Raw genomic sequence first — 26,214 nt, 5'->3', positions numbered from 1 at the left:
ACATATCCTTATAGAAAAGGTTAGTCTCTCACAATTTAATCTATCTAAAAGTTAGGCTCAAGTATTTCATCTTTCTTCAGTGGAGAGATGTGCGTACTTCTAGGTCCAGTCATCTCATCAGTTGGATCATCTACCTTTTGGAGATGCCTGCCTTCCCTAATGGTTATAAAGGAGCCTGGATGAATGGCGTAGGAGGAGTGATAAACTTAACATTGCTGAAGTTGTACACGAGGAATCCCCCGCTATGTGATTTTTTTAAAGCCATGTTGGAAGTCTGTGACTCAAGAAGAAACTGAACCAGTACATCTGAACTTTGGACCTCTGCAATGACTAGAGGTGTGTTTTCTCCTACCTACATGCAGCTCAGACAACTCACTAAAGAAATACTGACTTCTCCTGCAGTGTATTTATATGGCAGTTGACAAACCTTTTTTCTAGTAGAATTTCAGTTCTCTAAACGTATAAAAAATGAACGTGCCTAAAGCTGTACTAAGGACTTCTCTTGCAAGAGCTTGAAAGCCCGATATACCTTTGGCAATTGCTCTGTACACACTAACTATGAGCCTTTGCTATCTCAAATCCAAATGGATCTATACTGTTCTAAAAGGGTTATTTTTTTTTTAATTATGTGTGCTATTTTACAAAAAAAAAAAAGTTTAATAACTTGACAGTTGGTCAGTACAATCTAAGGATGCCACTGTGTGTGTACACAGAGATTCCAGGATTTTTGGCGTGGAAATTTGCCGGTATATATCCCAGAGCCTTTTGCCAGGATAACAGATTTGCCATCACCCAGCAGTCATTAGGAATAAGGGCCAGGTGGACGGTAACTGTAAATCAAATGGAGCCTGCTTTGAAAGGACGATATTGCTTAAATGACAGTTTGTTAGGAGATAGGGGTATTGTCAAATTGTTCCCCGAAGAAAGCTAATTTGAAAATAAAAGTGCTTTTAGCTTGGTCTACACAAAATTGTGTTTTCCTGTCTCCCCTGTAACGGTAAGTTATCATGACTGTTGAATCTAGAGCAAGGAAACATTGCCATTAGGGTGTCTGTTCACTTCTTTTGAATCACTTTGAAGTGCTAGACATTGCTCCTCACTGTGTGTTTTACCATACCATTGCTAGGAGTAATATTTTCCTTTTAAGAGAAATATTTAAATTAAGTGCATAATAAGATGGAAGGACCAAAGAATCCCAGTTCTGTTCAAGTCCAGAGGAGTTTTACCATTAACTTAATTGGGTCTAATGATTAACCCCGAAAGTGTAACAGAAGTCTGGTTGCTAAAAAAGAAAAGAAAAAGTAACTCAACACTTGGGCTCTTTCGGGGGCCATCACAGTACAGCAGGAAAGGTATTTGTAACATGTATGAGTTCATAGATACACTTCTGTGTGCCTCTTTCGTTACCTTTATCCTTCATAAGCAAAATTTCAAAGATTTTGCCTCCCAGCTTCAGTTCAGTGTCCATATTGAATTGTCTCATATCATTTTCTTCTCAAAAATAGATTAAATTTGTTAATTAATTTAAATTTTAGTCTAAGAAGTGCCAGTCATTTCAAGGTAGTTATCAAACTTTGCCATTATTGGGATTTTACATTATTAAACATGTTTACACAAACGTGCTTTGGAATAAAATGCCTCAAAACAATAGAGTATGATTACAATTCATATAGCACTTTTTATCTTTGGAGTGCTTTGCAAACATTAACTAATTAAATCATACAGGTCTCCTGTGTGTTCAAATATTGTAATTATCCACAGGTTAGTGACTTGCTCAAGGCCACGCAGCAAAGCAGAGGGCGAGCTGGGATCAGGAACGTTTGCCTTCTAGTCCTGTGTTTAATCCTCTACAATGTGCTGCTCCAGAGTGAAGCTTGAGTCACCAGTGGTTAGAGATGTGAAATGCATTTTACCGATAGGGAGGCAGGCATCGTGTAATTGCTTGAAGAGCATGACACCGAAGAATGAATTATAAATAGCATTATGCATTACTGCAGTTTGTACACCTCTTTGGCATCTGTTTCCCCTGTGATTCGTTATTCAGCTTTTTCTGTTTTTTTTTTTTTTTTCTTCTCTTTCTAAATCAGCACCGAAAGCAGAGGCAGAGCTGTGTGCATTAGGAAATTCAGAGCTGTAGCAAATACTCATCAGTGCTGATTAGGTAGCAGAAAACCGCCAGAAAAAGCCACAATAAAACTAACTCAGTGAACTGCTACCTTGACTTACTGATAAGAAAAAGAAAGAGCATTGTCCTCTGCTGTCACCTGAGCCAAAATTACTTCTTTTTTCATTATCTTGATCAGATAAGTTTTTATCTTTCCGTTTCCATAAGGCAGTTCCTGTGATTTTGAGATAGACAAACATGCAGCTCAATTAAATCTCAATAGCAGTGCTTATACTGATTTATGGAAAAATGTTTAGATCAATGCATGCAAAAACACACAAACAAAGTTGTTTAGGTCACAGGTATGCAAGCTGCATGCAAAAGAGGGCACTATAAAGAGGGGAACGCTGTTTAGCAAGGTATAATTGACTGAGCATGTGAATACAGGGATCTAAAGAAAAAAAAATACACACCTTTTTTTTTTCTGCCGTTTTCCTTTTGTCCTGCACAATGGGAAAAGATAGTGCTGGCTTTCCCCCTTTGCTAGTTCAGTCCTCTTTGACTGGTAGTGACTCCAGCGCAACCTCATTTCTCACAGCAAGTTCTTTTTAGGCTGGAGATAAATTCCTAGATGGTGGATTTGGAAGAGGTTTTATTTTGTGCTGTGCCCGTGTGCCAAGGCAGCATCCTTCTCCATGTGCGTGTGACTGAGGACACGAGTGCTACTATTTTGGACACATCAAGAAACGGATAATTGGAGCTTAAAGCCACCACACGTATGAAGTTACTGTAGCCAAAATGAAAGGGATTGAAGGCTGAAACAGGGAGTAAAGCAAAGCGGTGGCTGAGATAAAAGCAGCTAATCCTGAGGTGTGACAACAGTAATGGTAGTCACAGGTTTCAGAGTCGAGCTGAGCACCTTCCTCATTATAGCCACGGCAAACAAAGATGTGTCAAGAATGAAGGTTTGGATCATGGTTTTGTTTAGTTACCTTTCTGGGTATGTACTGAATTGCCACAGCGGGTCAGGGAAATATGAAAATGGAGGCGGTCATTTTCATAGCACAGATAAGGTTGCAGCCCCAGAGGCAAGAGCTGGGCATTTCTCCTCAGGGTTTCTGGATCAGAGCAGCCACAGCTGTTTGCCTTTCAGGCCAAAAAGAGAGGAGCATAGCAAGTTTTAGGTGTCTGGGAGGCTGATTGGAGGGTGTCTGGGAGTGTTTCACATCAGTTCCTGGATACTGTAGGTTCTAACCAGAGTTTTAGTCATCTGCTAAATTTCCTGTCACAAAAATTCATCGTGGAAATACTTATCATCCTCACCAAGTGTATTTTGCCTGCCCTATTGCTTAGTTGTTTTGAAACGGCCTTTGTGAAAAGAAGTGTACAAAATTTAGAGTCATGACTTCTAGGTAAGGTATTGTGTTTTGTGTCAGCTGTAGGAATAAATATTTTTCCAATAGGGCACAGAGATATTTATAAAATAATTCACATAGGAGAGAATGGTCAATGTTGTCATTTCTAGTTGCCATTTTTCCAGTGCATATTGATTTCAGTTCAGGGCTAATGGGGTAGCGGGGATTTTGTCCCGGTGCCCTTTGTCTGATGCAGCTGTGAAATAAAACCTGTACCTAGTGATACCATGGGACAGATACCTGAGATATGTTTCTGAGAGACTCTACACAGAGAGTGGAAAAAGAAGGTGAAAATAAAGAGTATCAGGCTGTGATAGAGCTAATAACTTAGACTTTGAAAATTATTTACATCGTTGTCACCTTGATAGTAGATTTCTGTCATTATCAGAAATACAACATTTTAACAAATGGCAAAATCAAGCAAACAGGAAAGAAGACAAATATTTACTGTGCACTTGAAGCAAGGAAATGTGAGAGGTTTGAAAGATGCAGTGCAAAATCTTGGAAGAAATTAGATTATTTATAGGTTTCCAAGGATGAATGGCAAGTGTAATTATGTAAATCAAGAGAAGTTGCCTTGAAAATTCCCTTTTCACTTTCAACAATTACAATGCCAACCTGACCACTTTAATTGAGCATTATAAAGGATCCAAAAAGTTTCCAGTGCAAATGCATTCAGCTGCTGGTGTGCTAGAACATTTTTGTGATTCATGTTGTTATTCTAATATTTTTGCTAGTTTCTTGGGCGTTGGTCTCAGACTAATTTCATGGTACATTTGAGACCTAAGCCACAGAGAGAGGGACTGAAGGGGGCTATTCATGGAGTTGGCTTTCTACAGTTGTTGATTTTTTCCCCTAACATGGTGGAACTGTTTCCAAAAGCCAGCTGTATGATGCTTCTTGTTTGAGCACAGGCAGCAGATCAGAATTCATCTGTGAAAAGGAGCATTCCACGTAGTCCATATCCCAACATAGGAGTTTATACAGCTATTACATCGTATATTTGTGTTGTTCAGTATTCCAAATAATATTCTAGAAGATTATCTGTTTTCCGTGGGGTCTCAGTTTTAAGGAAGAAGTGTTAAAGTCTGGGTTTTTCAGTGATGTGTGTTGGGAATAATATTACTTAAGCGGCAGAATACTGGGAGCAGAGGCTCACTCCAGCCTCTGTTTCCCTGCGTTCAGCGTCTGCCTGCTCTAGATTCTCGTTAATGTTTTTCCTCTTGGTCACTGATTATTTTTTAATAAGAAAATATGATCCACCATGATCCAGAATTGCCACTAAGTGACACCTGGGCCCTTAAGCTTTGACTCTTCTCCCGTGCAACCTAATGGCAGAGCTCCTAATGACTTGCTTAGCATTCATTGGGACCTCTACGGAGCAATTTCAATTTAAGAAGGAGTTTTAGGCAAAAGGGAAAATCCTAAAGTCCCTTCCACACTGAGGCCATGTGCTTACTTTGCAGTAAGTGTTCCTCAAGCTTATCTAAGTCCCCTGCAATTCTTTGGGGTAACTTAAAATTCCTAATTGTCTGTGTTCAATTTCCAGAGAGAGCATGTGGGGCTGTGCCAGGTCAGCTGTTAACCCTTTTCGTTTTTTCAACTCCAGGTATGAAGCATTTTATTGTGTACTATATAATGTTCTGTTTTATTGACAAAGTCTAGTAGCAGTGCTTTTTGGCTTTCTTTCCCTCTTTATATCACATCTGGGGGATATGTGGGGCTGAGTAAAGTCCAAAGTTGATTTTTGCTTTTGCTTGTTATATTTGGGGGCTGGGAGGGTGGTGCTGTATATCATGGTGAAGCTGCATTTTTTTTCCCAAATCCGAATGACTAAAAGATGAGAACAGAAAGAAAATGACCTCTCTGATGTTTGATAATGCAGTTTAAAATGTTCAAAACAGTCTACTGAAATTGAGTAGTAGTGTGGATCAACATAGCTTGCGTTATAATGGGTCGTTACCAGTTACCGTGAATCAGTTGACAAGCAAAGGTATAAAATGTAGGAAGAGAAGGTCTTTGCAAACGTCTCCTTGCTTTTTCTCCAAACAGGCCAAAATTTTAAAACCTCAGTGTGCGATGTGCCTGGTTGATGCCCGGCTTTAGAGTGCGGAGTACCAACACTGATAGGGTTCCTGTCTTTCTTGGATTCATTACTGTTGTTTTATTGGCTTTTAATACAGTGTGCAATGAGATGTCCACCCTCAGTGTGCTTGTTTGTTTGTCCTCTTCCCTTCTTTTGTTTGTTTTGGGGGCCCCTAAAAAGGCTCCTCTGGAGTCGTGGTCATCGTGTGACAAGTGTAAACCCATCAGCTCAGTGCTTTATCTGCTCTTAGTAGTCTGTGGGCCCTCTGTCTCTGGACTACAGAAGGAAAAACAACTTCACACATTCAGTATAAGGAAACAAGTTGCAGAATAAATGTAATTCTTCACATTTATAAGCAGAGCTAAGCTTCATAATAAAATTAAGAAGACAGCGTGTTTAAGAGCAATTACACTTTCAAATTGCTAATGAGTAGTCAAATGCAGAAATCGTTCCTCAAATCTACTCCTATCTCCAAATTGCAGTTAATTGCATTACAACCGGTATATTTATATTAAAAATTTGCAGCATGTTATTACTCAAACATTTTCAAAGTAGCAGCAGCTTCTCAGTTAAAGCCAATACAAAGCTTGTAAGGTTTTCTTGGGTATGAAATCGCGATGATACATTTATTTTTCTAAAATCCTTTGAATTTCCTTTGATCTGATTGAAATTATCAGTGCAATCTCAGAAGAGGTTCTAAAGAGCCTACTAGGCTCCCAAAATGTTGTGTGTCTAAAATAAATTTGTATTTCAGATACCGTTTTGAATGCGGGCTCCTTTAGCCAAAATTAGCAATAATATTCTCTATAACCACCAATTATATTAGCTTCTATTCTACAGGAAGCATTTTCAAGAAGGAGGCTTATATTGTCAGTTTTTTGCTCTTTTTTTGGTGTTGTCAGTATTTTGCTCAAAAAATTACTTATGAGTTTACAAGTAGAGGTTACACATACCATAACAATGAATATGAGATCCTACTAATGAGGTCCCCTGAACAATGTGCATGGTGAGATGGAGATGGCGTAAGTAATTTCTTGTACCACTTCTAAACCTCTGAAAGTTCGTTGGCTCTGACTCGAGTGAGATGAGACTGAAATGTGAGCCAACTAGCTGCTAATAAAACCAGAAACTTGGAAGAGGTATATAGGGTCTTCTCTGTCTTTTTAAAGGACCAAATGGTTCAAGAAAGTCACATCTGTCAAACTTCATTTGGGCTGTGTGGATCTGTAGAGTGAAAGGTGGAAATGAGACCAATGAGATGAGTATTTAAGTCAGCGTATCATTTGAAAGTATGAATTCTTATGGTGCACTTAAAACTGCTTACACAGCTAGGAGTGTTCATCACAGCTGGTCTTGCTTCTTGAGAGTATGCAAGCTTAGGAAGAGTAACTGCAGTTTGCAGTTAGGGAGAGTAACTGCTTGTCAGAAGTGGATTCTGCTACGATTAAATACAGCTATGTGAGTGTATGTATTTTACTGGAATGAAATTTCACGCATGCCTAGTTTGTTTCTTTTTTTCCAGTTTTGTATTACTAAATGTTATTTTTACACTAACTTCAAGAAATTGATTCTTCCTTAAAATTACACTCAAAAATATGGTATACTCATTATGAAAGTACAGAAACATTCTTAGATATTTGATTTCTTTTGTGGTGGCAGGGGTACAGAATGGATCACGAAGTCCTGAAGCAATATCTGGTTTTTTGTAGCCCCTACCCCTTTTTTTGTTTGGTTTGTGGAATCTCTTAAAGGCTGTAAGTTTTGCTCAAAACCGATCCCACACAAATGTTCTGCATCCACTGAAGTCCATGGATGGCCACAGGATATTGCTCCAGTTCATACATGTGTAACTGTTCTTTTCCTGTAAATTGCTGAGCATTTTGTCCATACTGCCTCCCATGATCCAGAAGTGCCCTGATCCACCGTTTCACTGGTGACAAGGTGATGTTATGTGGGAGTTTCAGACGTTGGCAGACACAATGTGCCTCTTCACCCTTGGTGTCTTGCGAACGGTACTGCTTTTGCTCTTGTATAATTTCACAGAATCACAGAATGTTAGGGATTGGAAGGACCTCAAAAGATCATCTAGTCCAATCCCCCTGCCGGAGCAGGAACACCTAGAGGAGGTTACACAGGAATGTGTCCAGGCGGGTTTTGAATGTCTCCAGAGAAGGAGACTCCACAACCCCCCTGGGCAGCCTGTTCCAGTGTTCTGGCACCCTCACTGAGAAGAAGTTTCTTCTCAAATTTAAGTGGAACCTCCTGTGTTCCAGTTTGTACCCATTGCCCCTTGTCCTACCATTGGTTGTCACCGAGAAGAGCCTGGCTCCATCCTCGTGACACTCAGCCTTTACATATTTATAAACATGAATGAGTTCACCCCTCAGTCTCCTCTTCTCCAAGCTAAAAAGACCCAGCTCCCTCAGCCTTTCCTCCTATGGGAGATGTTCCACTCCCTTAATCATCTTTGTTGCCCTGCGCTGGACCCTCCAACTTACATTGGAACCTGTGGTTGTTCCTGCCCAGATGCAAGACTCTACACTTGCCCTTGTTATAATTCATTATAATTTTTTTCCACCCAACTCTCCAGCCTGTCCAGGTCCCGTTCTTTTTAACACCTCATTCCACAGGCTCAGCAAGACGGGAAGTGTTTGGCAGCTGGAGGACCCAGATGCCGAATTCTGGAATATAGCTTTTCTGCATTGGCCTGTGGGTTCATGGCTGGCTTCTTGGCTAGCTGGCTGGCTGGCAGCTGTAGCCCTGGCTCTGGGGCTGTGTTGGGGTCAAGCTGCTCTGGAGCTGGATGACTTTCCTGATCTGAATTACCCCACCAGACACCATTTTCATCTGAATTTGGTTAGACTCAGCGCTGTTCAAAGACAAACAATTGCACCGTTCTGTTTTATTCCCACCATTTGTAAGACCGACTCGAAGCAGTGGTTAGTTCTCATTTGTTGCCAGTTCTAAAAGGAAATAAGCATTGCAGACTACGTTGTTTCACTTGTTAGGATTCCTGTTCATTTAGTAGGAATGTAGGGCCCACATCTGTACTTGCAGTTCATCTCTGGAACCAAATTGTAACTACAGAGCACAGCCTCTAAAAAAGTTGTATTTCTTACATCTAAAATTCGATTGCTTTCACCCATGAATGAATATAGGCACTGTCAAAACAGAAAAAAATACACATTTAGGGAGAGAATATGGATCATTTTTAAAAAAGAAAGATAAAGAACAGTGATGATTATGATAAATAGGACATTACTGCTAATAATTAAGAGCACTGCCAGAAGAAAATGCTTGATCTTCTCTTTGCCTGATTTGGAACGTCCTCGTTACATACTTTACTTTTACCTCAGGTTTTTGTTTTGCTTTTCATAAATGAGGTAATGAAAAATTAATGCATCTAGGATAGCCAAAGCATTTGAAGTTATTCCCCAATCTACGCTTTTTTCTCCATGCAGCTCAGTGCATAAACATTATTTTCAGTGGGAAAAACTGCAAAATCAGGAGGTCACTAAGACTTCGGATGCTTACAGTAAAGTACAGATTAGTCATACCTACTATGAAATTCTCATTCCCTCACTCAGCTGTAGTGAGAGTATGTTATGCTCCACTGGAGGCAGTGGTATCTTTATTACCCACTCACAAAACTTTTTTAACGCTTGAGGAAATAGCACTTGGACACAAACTTCCACCTGTACATTAAGGTTAAGCTTTGCTCGGGAATCTGACCTCTGAGGAAAAGCATCTAAATTCCCCATTATATTATAATGACTGGAGTGAGTTGCATGTCTCAGGAGCAAGCAAAAAAGAAGACCCTGCCCATCTAGTTTAGGTGTGTACTCATCTTTGCCGACTGCCTACGGAACGTCCTTCCATAGGAATACAACCCAGTTACATTAGGTAAGTCATTATGGACTATATAGGTGACTATATAGGGAACCAGTAGCAACTAAGAGCATCTGTTTCACTCAGAGGTAGTCCACATAGCACTTTCTAGGTTATAACAGAGCAGAGATGATTATTTGGAGAAACACGCTGGCAGCAGCAACAGCCATATTCCCACTTTTTAGAGAAGAGCTTCATTAAGTAGCTTGTCAATGAAGTAGGAGACCTGAGTCTTGGGCTCTCAGCACAAGCATCACATAGTTGTTCTAGTTGTTGGGATCCTTGGCACAAGCCTAATCACATGAGGTCCTTGGGGAACAGTGGAGTCTGTCATCTTCTTTCTTGCTGAATGTGGGCTATTGTATACACAGGAGCACAGGAGTCACAGGATGGGAAGGCAAGTAGGTGAGAAGAGCCTGAATCCTGTTTGAGCATGGGCAGGAGCGGGATGTGTGCTCAGTTTCCTGGAGCAACATTAGGCCAGAAACAGACCTGGATACTGGATACCGAATGCTTTCAGCATTCCCCTCTTGGAGCAGAATGTACAGGTTTCTCTTATGGAGCCAGGATCTCCTTTTCTACCCAGCCTTTCAGCCTCATGCTTGCATTCTTGGTGTCAGAGTAGCCTTGCTTCCATGGGTGCTCATGCAGGAGACCCCAAGCCCTTATAGCCAGGTTATTCCTGGGATGAGGGAGACACGGAATCAACGCTTCTGCCTGAGAAGGAGCTGCAACCAAAGTCCCTCCTTCCCGGGGCAGATTACTTGACCGTAAAGCTACAGTACAAGCTGCCAGTGCCACCACCATCAGAACTCTGCCTGCCTTTTGTGAACTTCTGCGCAACACATAGGCAAAGTTCAGGGCAGTGCCTGTGGGTGGAAAATGGGCACCTGCCAGAAACAGCGTGTGTGAGTGTATTCCTTGTGGTGGGTGCCTGAAGAAGCTCCAAACAGTGAAGGACTGGATGGGTTTAGGGACATGCTGGGTAGGACTCTTCATGGGACAGTGGGTGGGAATACAGTTGTGGACCTGGGAAGGTTTTTGAGTGCCTGCCTCCCAAATCAGGGTTTCAGCGTGCCAGTTTCCACACTTCTCCATGTGTTTCACTTTCCGAACTGTATTTTCTTCTTTCAAATGAACAAGCTTTCAGTGCTTTTTAATGTAGTAGAATTAAAGATGTTATTCCATTATCCAGAGTATTCCTTTTTCCCTGTTTACCTGTTCCTACCCTTCTGCCTACCGAAGGATGGATCTGACCTTAATTTTTACATCCCAGCCACAATTCTTGCTCCACTAAAGGTATTCTTGTCTCTTTCTGTATCCCAGTGACTTTGGAAATTATATGTAACATAGAACAAAGGTAGAGCAAATTGTCTGTCTTTTTTTTTTTTGTCTTAAAAAAGCAACTCTGATTGTTGTCCCTTATGAATTCTTTTGAAGCAGAGAAACAATGTGTGCTGTTAAAAAAGGAAAATAAACAATTGCAAATATGTTTTTCCCTTCCCTTGAATCTCCAGTACATTCTGCAACCCAGTTACTGTAATTGTTTTTAAATTCTTTTAAACATGCATACTGTCAAGAGGTTGTGGTACAACAAGTGTAAGTATTTCTCACAAGGCCAGTGTGACCACAAAGGATGGAAAAAGACGACATAGCAAACAGAAAATCCCATGTCTTGTTTATCATCTTTTTTTGTCTTAATGGCAGATACTTGGAGAGAGAATCTGTTTACATCAATGAAAGACTAGCTTAGGTTTTGCTGGTTCCCAAGGCAAAAGGAAGGCATAGTTTCCAACTTGCAAGCTATTCACTGTGTGTGTGATGATCTTAAGTCATTTGTGGATATGTATGTTGCATTTTGACGTGATTAAATGTTTTAAGTCTATTGATTTCGTGCTGGGGATTAATGATGCTGAATGAAATAACAGCGAAGAATAAAACATGTTTACATGCCTGATTAAAATACCTTTAAAAAGAGCCTGAGTACCTATTATTGGATAGGAATGAGATAAGAACCGCCTAGGACCACTCATGCATTCTGCATTGAAAGGAAAATGAATTAATTCCTTTAGGCATAGAAAGAAGAAGGGCAAAAATTTGTTAAGGATAGACTGTACCTTTCTGAATGCACAACTCCTGTGTCTGACTCATTATTTTGGAAGAGGAGATTAAAGAGGTTTCATTATCGGTTGCTGCAGATCTGTTTTACTGAATCAATCAAAGCATGATGCTTAGCTGCTTGGGATTAATGAGATGATCTTTTAACTGGAGAACTTAGTGGTGACAGCATGTTAATAAAGGACAAGACCCAAAGATACTCGGTGCAACTGTGGACATGAGATACAGTAAAGATGGTGTTTGCTGCTTTGAATTTGCATAATACTTTTAGATCTCTTTGCCCGAGCATATTAACTAAAAAAAGTCTTATCTTAAAATGTTCGTTGTGCTAATTGGTTTGTATCTGCTCTCTGCAAATGTCCCTAATGCCTGTCTAGATTCATGGGTCATATCTGGATTTGCAGTTAGGTGTCACGTTCTCTTTAGCAAGATAATACTAGATGAAGATGGAACAGACCTATTTGGTCATTAAATCCATCTTGTTGAAAGCACGATATAGCCTCTTCCAATAGTATTAAACTGTTAGTACCCCTGATGTTAGCCAGAATGCCAGGGAGAGAATTTATTTGTGTTGTGTCTGTGGAGAGGGATGCTTTAATGATCAAGCTAGCATTTGAAATACTTAATGCACGTGAAATGCTCCCTGTTGAGCTAGGGAGAAGTTTAAACATGCAACCTAATCCAGCTGAGTAAATATCTGACGAGACCAGCTCGTGCACACATTTGTTTTTTTCTCTGCTGATGCTCTGATCCAGATGAGTGTACGTGAGATGAAATCAGCAGTCTGATACCCGCTACAGGCCGTTTGTCTCAGAAGGGACTGAATGATTATCCTGGGTTTGGGGCAGCGGAGGTGGGGGTTGACAATGTAAGGTTATTTATGGGGTTTTTTTCCCCCCACTTCCACCACTTCATACAAGACCTGGAGCCCTTAGTTACAGAACAAAGTGTCTGAGCAGTAACAGAGCTTGTGCAAACCCAAGAGAAGAGTAATGACTGTTCCTCGACAAGCTTCCTGCCTCGGTGCAGGTGCAGGAATCAGGAGGGCCTGAATAATTCATAAGGTGCAAATTAGCCCCAGCTTGCTCTCACTGCTCGAGAATTTTGCTTCTGCTTACCTACCTAGTTGCTAAAAAGAACAGAAATAAAGGAAGCATAGGAAGGCAAGGCAGAGAGCATTATAGCTTGAAGGCCAAAGTCACAGAGACTGCTGAACACTGGTTGTGTTTGAAGGCTCAGTTCTTACTGAGGAGTTGAACTGGGCACTGATTATTCATTAAGTGTTTTCTCAGGAAGAAGTAAACTCTGGTGACCCTTTCCACTGCTCTCAGGGGAAAAAACTTCCTTTTAAGAATTAGGTTTTTCCTGCTTTTATTGTTATTGTTTCTAAAAATTGTTGATAAAAAAAAACTGTTAAAATCTCATTTAAAGCTTATTAAGCTATTTTAGAGAGTGTGCATTTATGGCGTCGCTGGGCTCAAGGGTCCAGAGAAATCTGATGAGAAATTCTGGATGTTAGGTTAGTTACTGCTTTGAGTAAATGTGGGTTCCAAAAGCCTGTATGAGACTGGCCATATCTGGAAATGCATTGTGTAATTATCTTGTATTTTTATAATTTAAAAGGCAGCATTCATGTGTTTTAAATACTGCTAGTGATGGTTACCTTTTCTGTTGGGTTACTTAGCTGCCTTTCTGCCCAGAATAATGAAATGAGAGGCAAGCAGTGCTTAACCCTTCTGCTGCACAACATTGCAGCTCACGCAAATATCAAGGAAAAGGTTTTGCTGAGCGCAGTTTTAATGGAAAAAGGGAATTCCCAACACAGATCTGCAAACAGCTCGTGTGTCACCGTGCAGTACAGAGAGGAGCCGGTCTGGCAGAAGCAGGTTGTTTCTGCCACATACCTGAATATCCCTTTGACATCCCCCACGTGGGAGATGGAATCAGCTGACATCCCCATCAGGAACAGGAACAAGGTAGGTAGTTCTCCCTATTGGCAGGTGTTCCTATGGAGAAAAATTCTCTTAAATGTTTTCGCTGTGCTGAATATGGAGAAGAATGGTAGGAAAAAAAAAAAAAAAAGATTCTTTTTAGTAGTTTGGTGGGGTTTTTTGTTTGGTTTTTTTTTAATGTATACCCTTCTTTGTGCATCCCCTTCTACCCCACCCCCTCCTGTCTCCCGCGGGCAGCAGCGAGGTCACGTTGCCATCATCTGTTTCTGTATTTCCCTCATTTGGGTGGCTGGAAGAGGAGCTGGCTCTCATTTCTAGCTGATTCTGTCATTTCCGCTAGGCCCCAAGCTTGGGTGAGCGCCAAGACCAACAGGTGATCCTTGTAGCTGCAAAACAGCAGGAAGGAGGCTGTGTGTGGAGGAGACAGTGCACCAGAGGGGCTGCCTGGCCGCGCTCCATCTTTCTGTATAATTAACGCCCCCCCGCTCCCCAACCCCCCATACCGAGCAGAAAATCTGTGCCGAACAGCTCAGCTGGTGCAGCCGTCATGGGGAAAATGTGAATAAAGAGTCCTGGAAGGATATGGGCCATGCGAACGCAGAGGTGTATAAGAGAGAAACTGTGGTTGGGCCTTTGTAGGAACAGGGGCAAAATTGTATTAGCCGCTGAAAAGTAATACGCACGCTGTCAACCATTGCAGGGAGAATAAGCATTTCAATGAATTTCAGTGCTATATTCATGGGCTTTCTTGTTCATATAGGAGCTAGTTTGGAATGAGGTGATAATTCAGATAAGCTTTTCTCTACAAGAGGTAGCTTGCAAAGTCACGTGGAAATTATTTCGACAGGGGGTTTGTTCTGGTCAGGAAGGGCTGTCTTGAGCCGTAGGGCTGGGAGCAGCCGGTTCAGGAGCTGTGCAGGCTCTGCAGCCCCTGGGTGTGACTTCACAGGGGTAATTCTTAGAACACATGAAAAACTTCCAGGAATCCTCAAGACAGCCTCAAAGATATTTTTTTTTATTATTTTTTTTTCAGAGGAAACTCCTAAAGGATTTTTTTTTTTTTTAAATGAAAACAAAGTTATATTTAGGAGATGACAGTGGCTTAACAAAACCAATTCCAAAACATATCTCCAAGGCTTAGGTTAACTCCTTGGCATATAGCATAATGTGAGATAATGTGTCCCTGGAAACCCTAACTGCATGTTTGTATTTGTGAGGCAGGCTGATGTTTTAAGATAGGCACTTGGTAGCCTTAATCCTCTAGAAAACAGATGATATCTCAGGTTCTTTCTGCTTGGTACATATGGAAGCCAAATTGCTTCTCCTGCCTGTGGAGTCAGTGCTCAACAGTTTGAAAACTGAAGGTTGTATATAGACAAGGTATAAATTTTCTGTATACGCTTCTGTAGGGAGCACATCTGTGCAGCAAGGGTAGGCTGCCCACAGGGATGAACTGGGAACCTCGATCAGCTCCGCCGGTGACAAGGAGGTATTGCAGCAGGTCTGCACAACAACAAGCGCTCGCCATGCCTGACCATTCTGCTATATGCAGATCAGAAACACAAACAGTAGTAAGAGTAAACTCGGTCATGAAACATCAGCATATTTATCAACGCTTCTAGCAGCTAGCCCTCTGCAATCTTTTTTAACTCAGACAGCAATCTGGGATTTTGTTTCTCCGTGCATTGTTCTGCAGTTTGACAATCATCTGAAGGGGGGGAAGTGTCCTGGCAGGGACACGTCGTATCTCAGGGGTATGTCATGTGTGTAGAAACTGAAAGGCTATCCAAGACCTGAACTGCAGCAGATTGCTGTGAATACACACTTTACTTCCCTTGGACATGTCACCCCATGCTAAATGGTGCGCAAATGGGCACTATCATCTCAATTTTTTTTTCCCTTGTGCCCCTTCCCTTCTCGGTGCTGGTTTACTGCCTTTGCTCTCTTCCAAAACCTCTGTTGTCTGAGGCTATCAGCAGGGACTGAGGTGTTTCCATTAAAACATTGTGATTTTTTCTCTTTGCTCCTCTATCTTGAGTGACTCTACTAATCCCTACATTTGCAGTGGGTCCTGGACAAACCTGAATAGCTCCTCTGTCAGGCTTTGCTGTCCCTCTTGTTTCCCCTTGGGTTAAGGGGCTAGTGGGAACAGTTTCTTTCTCAGACACCCACCGCTGGCTCCAGTGACCTCTGTAGCCCCCCCAGGCATGGCAGGATGGAGCAGAAGCTTTTGTCTGCAGGCTGGTCAGGGTGAGCTCGATGACTCAGTTTCATCAGTAGGCAGCAGCGCCAGCTGAGGAGGCTGAAGAGCAAGCAAGGAATACCTCCCACCTGCATTTCACTCAGTGCAGCCCAGCCCCAGTAAAAGCCCTCCAAAGAGTACTGCAGGCAGGAGAAAAGCAGCCTTTGGTGGCCCCCGGGAAGTCAAGTTTTCCAGTGCATTTGGCCGGCAGCCTGGAGCAGATCCATTCCTGATGCCAGCCCCGTGGAGCACCGCCCCTCGTGGTTCTCCCTCCCGCTGCAGCACATACCTTACTATTATTAATAGTCCGGAGGCGCCAACAGTGTGCTTTGTTCTGGACGGTATGCGGTTGCCCAAGGAGCAGGGAATTGTGTGGCAGTTGTTTTTGTGATGGTAGATGAATTTGGTAATGAGAACTCTATTAATAGTTTTTTTTGGTCTTTTTTTTTTCTAATGTACCTTCCTCTCTCCCGCCTCCCCCCTGGGCTGTCCCCAATGCACTCAGCAGGTGAAGGAATCATAGAATTAATCATAGAATGTCCTGAGTTGAAAGGGACCCACAAGGATCATCAAGTCCAACTCCTGTCCCTGTATATGACAGCCCCACAGTTCATACTGTGTATGTCTGAGGGTGTTGTCCAGTCTCTTCTTGAACACTGTCAGGCTTGGGGCCATGACACCTCCCTGGGGAGCCTGTTCCAGTGCTGCACCACCCTCTGGGGGAAGAACCTTTTCCTAATGTCCAACCTAAACCTCCCCTGGCACATCTTCCTGACATTCCCTTGGTTTCTGCCATTGGTCACTAAAGAGAAGAGATCGGTGCCTGCCCTTTATCCCCTTGTGGGGAAGCTGTAGCCACCATGAGGTCTCCTCTCAGTCTCTTGACTGTAATCGCTCTGGCAGAGGAGACAGAAGTACTGTTGGGACACGGAGGTGCGTGGGAGCAGCAGGTTTATGTGGCGTCATAGCACTTCAGTGGGAGCAGATCAGCCAGTGAGACCTAAAAATCAAATCAAGAGTGAGAAAGAGAAACAAGTCGGTCGCAAGTGCTCCTGATGTGTGCTGCGAGTGTGCAGAGTCCCACAATGCAGTTTGTTGGTGCATTGTGTAGTGTGTAGGGAAGAGAGCTGCTCCTGTCCATCTGGCTTGGTGCAACTTGGCCCAAAGTCATAGACGATCATGCCGTCACTGAAAGCTTCAAAATCTGTGGCTGCCGTTTGTTGAACCAAAAATCCTTAAGAGTCATATTTACTTTGGAACTGACAAAACTTTCAAAAGTATCTGCTTTCATGCTTCAAAACCTAAACACAAAAAGGTGCAGATTAGCATGTGAGCAAATGGCACTTTTGGAAAAAACAGTGGATTTGGAAAGCGTGCTAACACAATGTCCAGTCTTGGGAATTCTGCTTCACTCAGTGTGAAGTAAGAAGAATAAGCTGCACATACTGAACCTCATGTCCCCCAGATCACTAGCTGTTTAATGTTATTCCTGTAACCTGTATACTTCCTCTTGTTACACCACCTCCTCCTGTTATTCCACCCTGTGTAGTTCTACTGTTTCACCGAGTATTAGCTCACCGTGGCACATAGTTTGTCTTTTTAACTACTTTGCAAAGTACCTAGTGCTCTTTTGGGTGCCATAGAAGTAATAATAATAATAATTTGCTAGGTTTACTATGTCAAGTTGTTCTTATATTGTTTGTTGTGCAGACACAAAGTAAGGGTGACTGCTGAATGCTGATAACACAGCTGTAAGGTAAACCTCTAACACAGGAAGGGAAGTGGTCTGGTTTATTTATGAATACACTCGGAAACAATGTCTGCCTTCCAGTATACCTGTGCTTTTTTAGGAGAGCGCGTTTTACTTGGATGCAGCATCAACAAAGGTCAATAATAATCATGGCTAAATTGCTTGCAACACAAAGGTAATGAAATGCTCTCATTACACCGGTCATTATTTTCATTGTTAATTCAATGTTGTTTAACTTTTCACTGGTTTCTCCGTTACGAATGTGGCAGTGAAACAGCCACATCTGCTGCTGGTGCTTGAAAAGTGCAAAAAGGCACCACAAAGAAAATTGATTGACTGCAGTTGACCGTATTAGGGGGAGACCTTGCTTGAACCGGCAGTAACTGGAGGGAAGCGTAAACTGGCCTTAATTCTCCAGCAGACCTCTGAATATTAAGGATGTGCACAGCAGTTGTGAGGAGGCATTCAAAGTCCGGTCATGTTCGGGATTACATCCCCTCGGCTTTCTTGGTTTTGCTGTGGTCGTTTGCAGCCCAGGGGAATTCTCTGGCTTTTGGACTCAATGTTAGATATGTAATTGGGTGGAGAATTAATGTAAACTTAAAATAATTCAGTTTCACAGTCATTATACTCCTTAGCTTTAAATTATTTAGCTTTGTGTCTCCGGTATCTCCCAAAAGCCCTTCCATTACCAGTCGTCTGACTCTCTTTATTAGCTTATATTTTTCCCTAAAAGCAAGGCCTCATGTACAGTGTAATTATCCAGCAGCACCGATTAACTGCATAATTCTCTTTTCTGTAAAACTGCTGTGTAAATTACTTTTCCTTTCAAAAAAATGACTCGTCAGGCAATTTTGTGGAAGGTTTTTTGTTGGTTTGGGCTTTATTTTATTTATTTATTTATTTATTTTAGGTTCCACTTTCCCAGCCACCCTCTCCATCACTGTGTCATGGTAATAGCATTAAACACTGTTGTGTGTGATCTTGGTGCAAGGACTAAGCCGTGCAATGATTTCAGTAGAGAAAATTAAAGTGGTTTCCCTGGTTTTGTTACTTCTATCACCAGACCTGATGAGCAAAAGTTGCTAAGATATCCTGCTCTTAGAGTAGGGATGCTTTAAGAGAAAATTGTCTTAAAAACAAGATCAAGGAGACTTGTTTGGTTGAGGTAGCTGTTGAAATCTGCTCCGTCTCTCAAACAGCCTTTCATACTGCCTGTTGCTGCTTCCAGTCTGCTTCAGTCACCTCAGCACCCTACACATCCTATTCTTTTTTGCTGTTTTTCTTTCTCCATTTGCCTTGGCAATGGCTCCTCACCCTTCCTCCATTCTCTCACACCAAGACCAAGTAACCCACCCAGCACCTTCCCATGCCCTTAGGTATTTTTTCATGCTCCCTACACCTGCATCCTGGGCCAAATGAGATGACCGAGATGATGACATATCCTTGTGGGACTGTAAAATACTCCTGAATAGTAGATGGTACTTCGCTCATTAGCTTGTCATCTGGATTCAGACTGAACAAAACAATGACCAATGTACAGTGAAGAGCCTTGTTTGACTGATGGAGAGCCTGGATGTTGCAAATTGAACCTTTTCCTTTCTGATGAGGGTAATTCCTTGGGTCTGCCATTTTTAAAGCCATTGTTTGTTACAGATTCCGTGTATTTGTAAATGCCCCAAGCAATATGGAGTTTGGAGGTCATCTTTGTCCTGCTGGCAAAAGAACCACCTTACTTACTCCTCTGATATGGAGTCCTTCGCTGAAGCTGGCAATTGGTTTCCAAAGGGCATGTTTCTCTTGCGTATGTATAGAAATAAGTGACCCAAGTCTAAAATCATTGCTACTGAGTCAATCCAAGCAGACCCAATAACCTGGCTAGTGTTTACCAAAAGAGCAGAAAAACGAAGTTTGTATAGAGTGATTCTTCTTCTGGAATACCCACGTCCCCCCTCTCTACCCATCTTCTGCTTTATATGTTTAAAAAGAAACACAGTAGTTTATGCACCTTCAGCTTCTGAGGCTATTTCTTGACCTTAATGTTTAATATCCATATATGGCCCTGCCCTTTATGAACTTGTCTAATCCTCCTTTGAGCCTTTTTATTCTCTTGGCCTCTGCAGTATGCAGTGGCAATGAGTTCCAAGTATGTGTTACATGGAAAAAAAAATGGTTCTTCCCTCTGCTCAGTTTAAGCCGCCAGTTCTTAGAAAAAATAGTGGATAATCACTTCCTATCGTTACATTCTTGGCCATGGAGTGCTCTGCTATCTCCCCTCGGTTATCTCACAAATTTGGCATTCCCAGGGTAACGTGGTTGTGGGCCAGCTGTCAAAGATGGGGCTGAAATAATTTTCACAGGGAGAGTTTTCACTCTGCACTCTATTTTTGAGACCAAATTAATCCTAGATCTGCCATCGTTTGAATCTGTTACTAAGATCAGGCTAAACTAAAGAAACACGCTTTCCGTGAACTATTCTATCACTCTTTACGTTCAGAGCATTACTACAAATCATTTGTTGTGGCACAAATAGTTGCAAAGCATAAAACTGCTGAAATGCCAGTCATTTAGCTGCTCTCACCATTTGCTTCTAATGAGTCGGTAGCTTGTTCAACCCTCTGTGTTTTAAGTGTGACAAAATGATGCTTGTTGCTGTTCCGTGGCTTGAGCTGTTGGCATATCCCTCATTTCTGCTGTGCCAGGAAGAACTAGGATTACTGTAACAATTGTTCTAATTACTTCCAAATTTCTCTCCCCAACTTGTGTATCTGGAGCTAATTTGTTGTCTTTTTGCATTGTTTTATGTTTTTTTTTCATTTAATCCCATGCACCTGTGCTTTTAGATTGTGTGTCCTTTCACTAATGTTCTGTGAGTTACAGCAATGAGCAGATTGAGTCAAGCTAATTAAGTATCTTACGATTTAAGAAAAATGATTTAATGTGTCTAAAAATGCAAATGTATATTTTGCATTATGTATTTTCCTGAGTTTTAGACTTTAACCAGTGGTGTTAAAAATTATCTTGATACAGTTATTTCCCTGATTCTTCTAGTCTCAGTGACCTTAACAACCAGTATTTTTGTTGACACATGGCTTGGCAAATAAAGACTGAAATAGTAAATGCACTATCCTCTTTGATGTGTTTCATAACTGTTTTCCGTGAGGCATTTGCGATGCTGGTTTTAAATGTTTAATTATACTCAAAGTCATTAGAAAACTATTACATACGTCTGACTTTGAAGGGAGCGAAGTAACCCCTTCAATACACTCCTCTCCCCACCCCCAATTCCACTGCAGCATTGTGACTGATAATATTTTCTCCTATTAATTAGTTTTATTATCACAGCGTAGTGATCAGTGTCTTCAAATCTCCATAGGCCTTTGACTAGAGTGGCTGTCGATACAGAGGATAGATTTTTGTGGGACATTAAGAGACATTCTTTTTCCGCCATAAACCGTGCGTTTCCCCCTACCATATTTCAGCACACCTCTGTATGGCAGAAGGGATTTGCATCAGTCTGTGTACTAAAGAGTTGCTCTACGTTAGCAGTCCCTTCCTTATAATTGGGAGAAAAAGACACAAACGTGTTGCTTTGCAGAAAGGATCTGTTTAATTGTAACAGAGGTAGGGCTGTAAACCACGCTAAGTCATGAAGGTCACGGCTTCTGTGAAAAGTTTCTCTATTAATAGTCTATAAGTATTTTGTTTCTGCCAAGCTAGTGCTTAGAACCAAATTAGTCCCTCATTACAAGTCGGATACATTAAAGTCAGGGGTGTATCAGCATGCCCTGTGTTGCCTCCAGACATCCTCTGTGGTCCCTCACTCAGACTGCATTTTCAGAAATGTACAGATATGGTAAATATGAGTAGACAAATGACTAAGCAATTTCTTGGGCAATCAAATTACTTGTAAAACAAATGAGCCTTTTTTTCTTTCCTTTTTCTCCACCTCTGAATACATTTTGCAAACCACCGGCTCTTATCAGCTGTGCGGAAATCGTAGAATCATAGAATACCAGGTTGGAAAGGACCACAAGGATCATCTGGTCCAACCTTTCTTGGCAAAAGCACAGTCTAGACGAGATGGCCCTAAACCCTGTCCAGTCAAATCTTAAAAGTGTCCAATGTTGGAGAATCCAGCACTTCCCTGGGGAGATTATTCCAATGACTGATTGTTCTTATGGTGAAACATTTCCCTCTTGTGTCTAATTGGAATCTCCTCCTCTTTTCCATGTGACTCCTTGTAAAAAGGGAGTCTCCATCTTCTTTGTAGCCACCCCTACAGTACTGTAACATGGTGATGAAGTGTCTCTTAAGCCTTCTTTTCTCAAGGCTGAACAAGCCCAGTTCTCTCAGCGTTTCCTCATACAGCAGTTTCCCACTCCTTTGATCACCTTTGTGGCCCTTCTCTGGACCCTCTCCAGCCTGTCCACAAATTTTTTGAATAGCAGGGACCAGAAGTATTACAGGTGTGGCCTGACAAGCGCAGAGCAGAGCAGGATAATAACTTCTTTTTCCCTGCTGGTGATGCCCTTGTTGAAATAGCCCAGCATCCCATTGGCCTTCTTTGCGACAGCAACACACTTGTCACTCATATTGAGCTTATTGTCCACCAGGACCCCCAGGTCCCTTTCCACAGAGCTGCTCCCAGCTGGGTAGATCCCAGCCTGTGCTGTACTCCTGTATTACGTTTTCTCAGGTGCAAGACCTTACACTTGTCGAACTTCACAAGGTTCTTGTTAGCCCACTCATAGAGTTGTAGAATCATGGAATGTCCTGAGTTGTAAGGGACCCATAAGGATCGTCGAGTCTGACTCCTGTCCCTGCATTTGACAACCCCACAGTTCACACCATGTGTCTGAGGGTGTTGTCCAGTCTCTTCTTGAACACTGTCAGGCTGTGACACCTCCCTGGGGAGCCTGTTCCAGTGCTGCACCACCCTCTGGGGGAAGAACCTTTTCCTAATGTCCAACCTAAGACTCCCCTGGCACATCTTCCTGACATTCCCTTGGGTTCTGCCATTGGTCACTAAAGAGAAGAGTTGGGCAGTTGCCCCTCCTCCTCCCCTTGTGAGGAAGCTGTAGCCACCATGAGGTCTCCTCTAGGTGGGACAAACCAAGTGACTTTAGCCGCTCCTCATATGGCTTCTCATTAAAATTCTTCACCAACTTTGTGGCCTTCTTCTGGACACTCTCCAGTAGCTTTATATCCTTTTCATCCTGTGTTGCCCAGAACTTCACACAGTGCTCCAGGTGAGGCCGCACCAGTGCAGAGCAGAGTGGGACAATCACCTCCCTCTCCTGGCTGGCAACGCTGTGCTTGATGCACCCAGGACACAGTTGCTAAAGCACTCAAGCACTAAGAAGGACGCTCATCCAGCTTAAAAAGCTATGTTTCTCAGTGCCACCTGTTGCCTTCAGTGTAACAGCAAAACATATTACCATGGATAAATAAATATATATTCAGTGTTTCTCTTGGTATGACTCCTTTCACCAGTAAAGTAGATGGGCAGAGTTTATTCTGTGTTTAATGCTGTGCACATCCGTCCCATTTTTAAACATGTATGTCTAAGATACACAAGGTGAATTATCCCAAGAATTGCCAGTTTCTCTGTGTGTCAAACTGTTTAACTAAGTTAGAACAGAGGAAGAGCCTCCTTCTCTGGAGACATTCAAAACCCATCTGGACGCCTTCCTGTGTAGCCTCATCTGGCTGTTCCTGCTCCGACAGGAGGGTTGGACTAGATGATCTTTAGAGGTCCTTTCAATCCCAACCATTCTGTGATTCTGTGAAGAGTTTTGAGGAGTACACAACAATCGTAGAGGAGGTGTAGGGTAAAAATACCACCCTGGAGAAAAACCTCCTTTGAAAATTAGTGAGTTCTAATCCTAAATGCAGTAAAGTGAGCATCCAGTGAAAGCCAGGAAAGTGGAGTTCGAAGGATGAGTTATCTGGAATCACATATACTTTTACATACAGTAAGTGTGTGGGACCATGACTCAGGATTTCTTAGTGACCGTATGCCAGCCCTGTTATCTTACATTTCTTATGCCCTGACTTTTAAGGATGCCCTAATCACACATCTTTTCCATTCTAGGAAATACCTATTGTAAAAAAAAAAAAAAAAATTAAAAAGGGGGGCAGTTAATTACTCTTTATGTTACTTCTTCATCTGAAAGATGGTAGTAACATTGTCCATCAGCCTTACATTCCTTAAAGTGGCCATTGTTCACATGTCATTTCTGCTTCGTAATTGTGTTAGACCCAAATGTAACTATTTGATCCTATTGGTGCAAGTGCACTCATGTAAGCAACCTTTTCCACCTTCAGGGAACATCTTTAATTTCCGTGGAGACCCATGTGGACAAAGGTTCAGCCATCTGGATCCAATTGCGGGATTTAATGTTTAGATCCACCAATTTCAGTTTTTTACCCTAAAGCACACTGCAAAACACAGAACTACGTAAGTCAGTGTTGGGTAGTTGGGTCTTTCTCCTTAAAAAACATAGGGAAAGTGTTAGTGCAGTCTTCTAGAAGACACTTTATGTCTGGGATGTTTCAGCTGTGGTGTGACAATGAAATTAAGTTTTGGTGTGTATGTGGGTGGAAGTTTTTATTTGTTGACTTAGCATGTGAGTCCTTTAGCGTTGACATGACATGGTGGCGTTAGTTGCTTTTCTAAAAGTAGCAGGGATAACTTGATTGCACAGACGAATAGGCAAATTACATGGGCAGAGTCCAGTCCCCTTTCCTCGCTATGGGTTTTGGCCCCTTCTCATGTGCAAGTACTGATGTTCAGCTGAGTGTCAGTGAATCGTAGCAAGGAGGGCAGTGACACATGTCAGCTCCCTAATGTGCTTCTCCACAGGGTTAGAGGCACCGATGGCTTGGGATGGAGGTGGGAGAAAGCAAAACTGCTGCCTTCATTAGATGCCTGTGGTTACATCATTTCAAGTGTGTGGTAAAACAGCACTGTGAGAAATGTCATATAATGATAATGTAGTTAGTACTGGTCCTCAAGTAGAGTCTAGTAACAGGCCTGCTCTGTATCCAGACTTCTTAAAGATGTCTGATCTTGCAGTAGAGTGAGGCAGAGATGAATTCAGAAGTTAAACTTTGTATTTTGGGGGTTTTACGTGTTTATATGTGTCTACGGTACTTTATGTCAGTCTGCTAGTCTTAAATATTTGTTTCTCAGAGGCCTTGTTTCTCTTGTTTCTGTGCTTCTCATAGAGAAGTGCATTACCTGTCCACAACTGGAGAAGGGTGAGGATGTAGGTACCTATTGGAGTTTCATGTGTTTTTAGAGCCTTTATGCCTCACAGGTCCATGCTTCTTAACTTCAGCTTCACCCACCTTAGGGTATTTGGGGCCCCAAAATGGGATGTAGGGGACTGAACTGTGTGTTTCTCACACAGAAAAAAGAAGTCCGTGAGTTGTGAAGATAGCACAAGTACAGCCCTAGGATACAAAGCTAGGATGTTGATGTGCTAAAGCACCTCATTAAGCATCCCTCAGCAGTAACCATTCCAAAAGGCAGTTTCCTGAGTGGTCTCCGATATCCCGATGTGTGCAGTAGAATCAGAGCATGACAACATGTGTGTGTGGGAATCCTCAAAATAATGACAGTAAATGTGAGCTTAAAGTCTAATAGCGTGGTTTTGTAGACACATTTATGAGAAACTGCATAGAAGGGACTGATCCAGCTGCACTGGAATTGTTTGCCCAAATAAAACTGCCTGTGTGCTTGAGAGCTCACAGAACCAGCCTTGAACTGCAACAGTTTACAGATGTTAAGGAATTATGCATACATGGACTTTTAGAAATCTCTGTGTATGGTGTTTCTGTGTTTCCATTTGATTCACGTGAGTGCCAGAGATGTGATCCTGTAAGAGAGCATGTGAGGACCAGACTCTTTCAGTGGTGCCCAATGATAGGATGAGGGGCAGTGGGCACAGACTGAATCACAGGGGATTCTTTCTAAACATGAGGAGAAATTTCTTTACTCTGAGGGTTCCAGAGCACTGGAACAGGCTGCCCAGAGAGACTGCGGAGTCTCCTTCTCTGGAGACACTCAGAACCCACCTGGACACATTGCTGTGCCATCTGCTCTGGGTGAACCTGCTTTAGCAGGTGGGTTGGACTAGATGATCTCCAGAGGTCCCTTCCAACCCCAAACACTCTGTGATTCAGTGATTCTGTTTATTCTGTGTGAGTTGGAGGAGGTGCAGTACCCACGTAATACCCGTTGTGGGGAAAGACACTCGCAAGGACATATATATAGAAAGGGGGAAGGACATATATATAGAAAAATACAGAGGCTTGCCAGGGAGGGTGGCTGAGTGGCAAAACTAAATGCAAATACTAGAAGAGAAAAAGGAAAAGAGTTCAGACAAGGTGTTTTAGCTTGAGCAGTAGTTTTCTTTATGTGTTAAGTTTTATAACACATAAAGTAGCCCCGGCTCATCTAATCAGCTCCACCAGCATAGTGTCAGTATACTATGCCCAAAGAGAGAGATTTGTAAAATTGTTCAGTGCTTTAAAGCCATATTCTTTAGGTAGACTTTTTTCCGGGTTCAAAGTCATTTATGAAATGGCACCTTTTTGTTCCGTTTCTTCTGTGTCTCTTTCTTTTCTCTGTCCTTTGCCCCCTCCCTTT

The 26,214-nt window shown here is 42.1% G+C and overlaps 1 protein-coding gene across 8 annotated transcripts in view; it reads left to right on the top strand.

The window, feature by feature from the left end:
• The window catches only part of KLF12 (KLF transcription factor 12), a 254,973-nt gene that overhangs the window by 178,809 nt on the left and 49,950 nt on the right, over positions 1–26,214 (top strand). For 6 of the 8 annotated variants that reach the window (XM_065055600.1, XM_065055571.1, XM_065055564.1 and 3 more), the window contains one exon: positions 5,069–5,128. The exons of the other annotated variants lie outside the window; for them this stretch is intronic. In XM_065055600.1, the coding sequence (XP_064911672.1) occupies positions 5,069–5,128 (60 nt within the window). The remainder of the gene's footprint in view (positions 1–5,068; positions 5,129–26,214) is intronic. 8 annotated transcript variants of the gene reach the window in all.

The sequence above is a fragment of the Columba livia genome, chromosome 1 (assembly GCF_036013475.1).
Source record: "Columba livia isolate bColLiv1 breed racing homer chromosome 1, bColLiv1.pat.W.v2, whole genome shotgun sequence".
Taxonomy (NCBI): domain Eukaryota; kingdom Metazoa; phylum Chordata; class Aves; order Columbiformes; family Columbidae; genus Columba; species Columba livia.
This window is presented reverse-complemented; position numbering and strand designations above follow the sequence as displayed.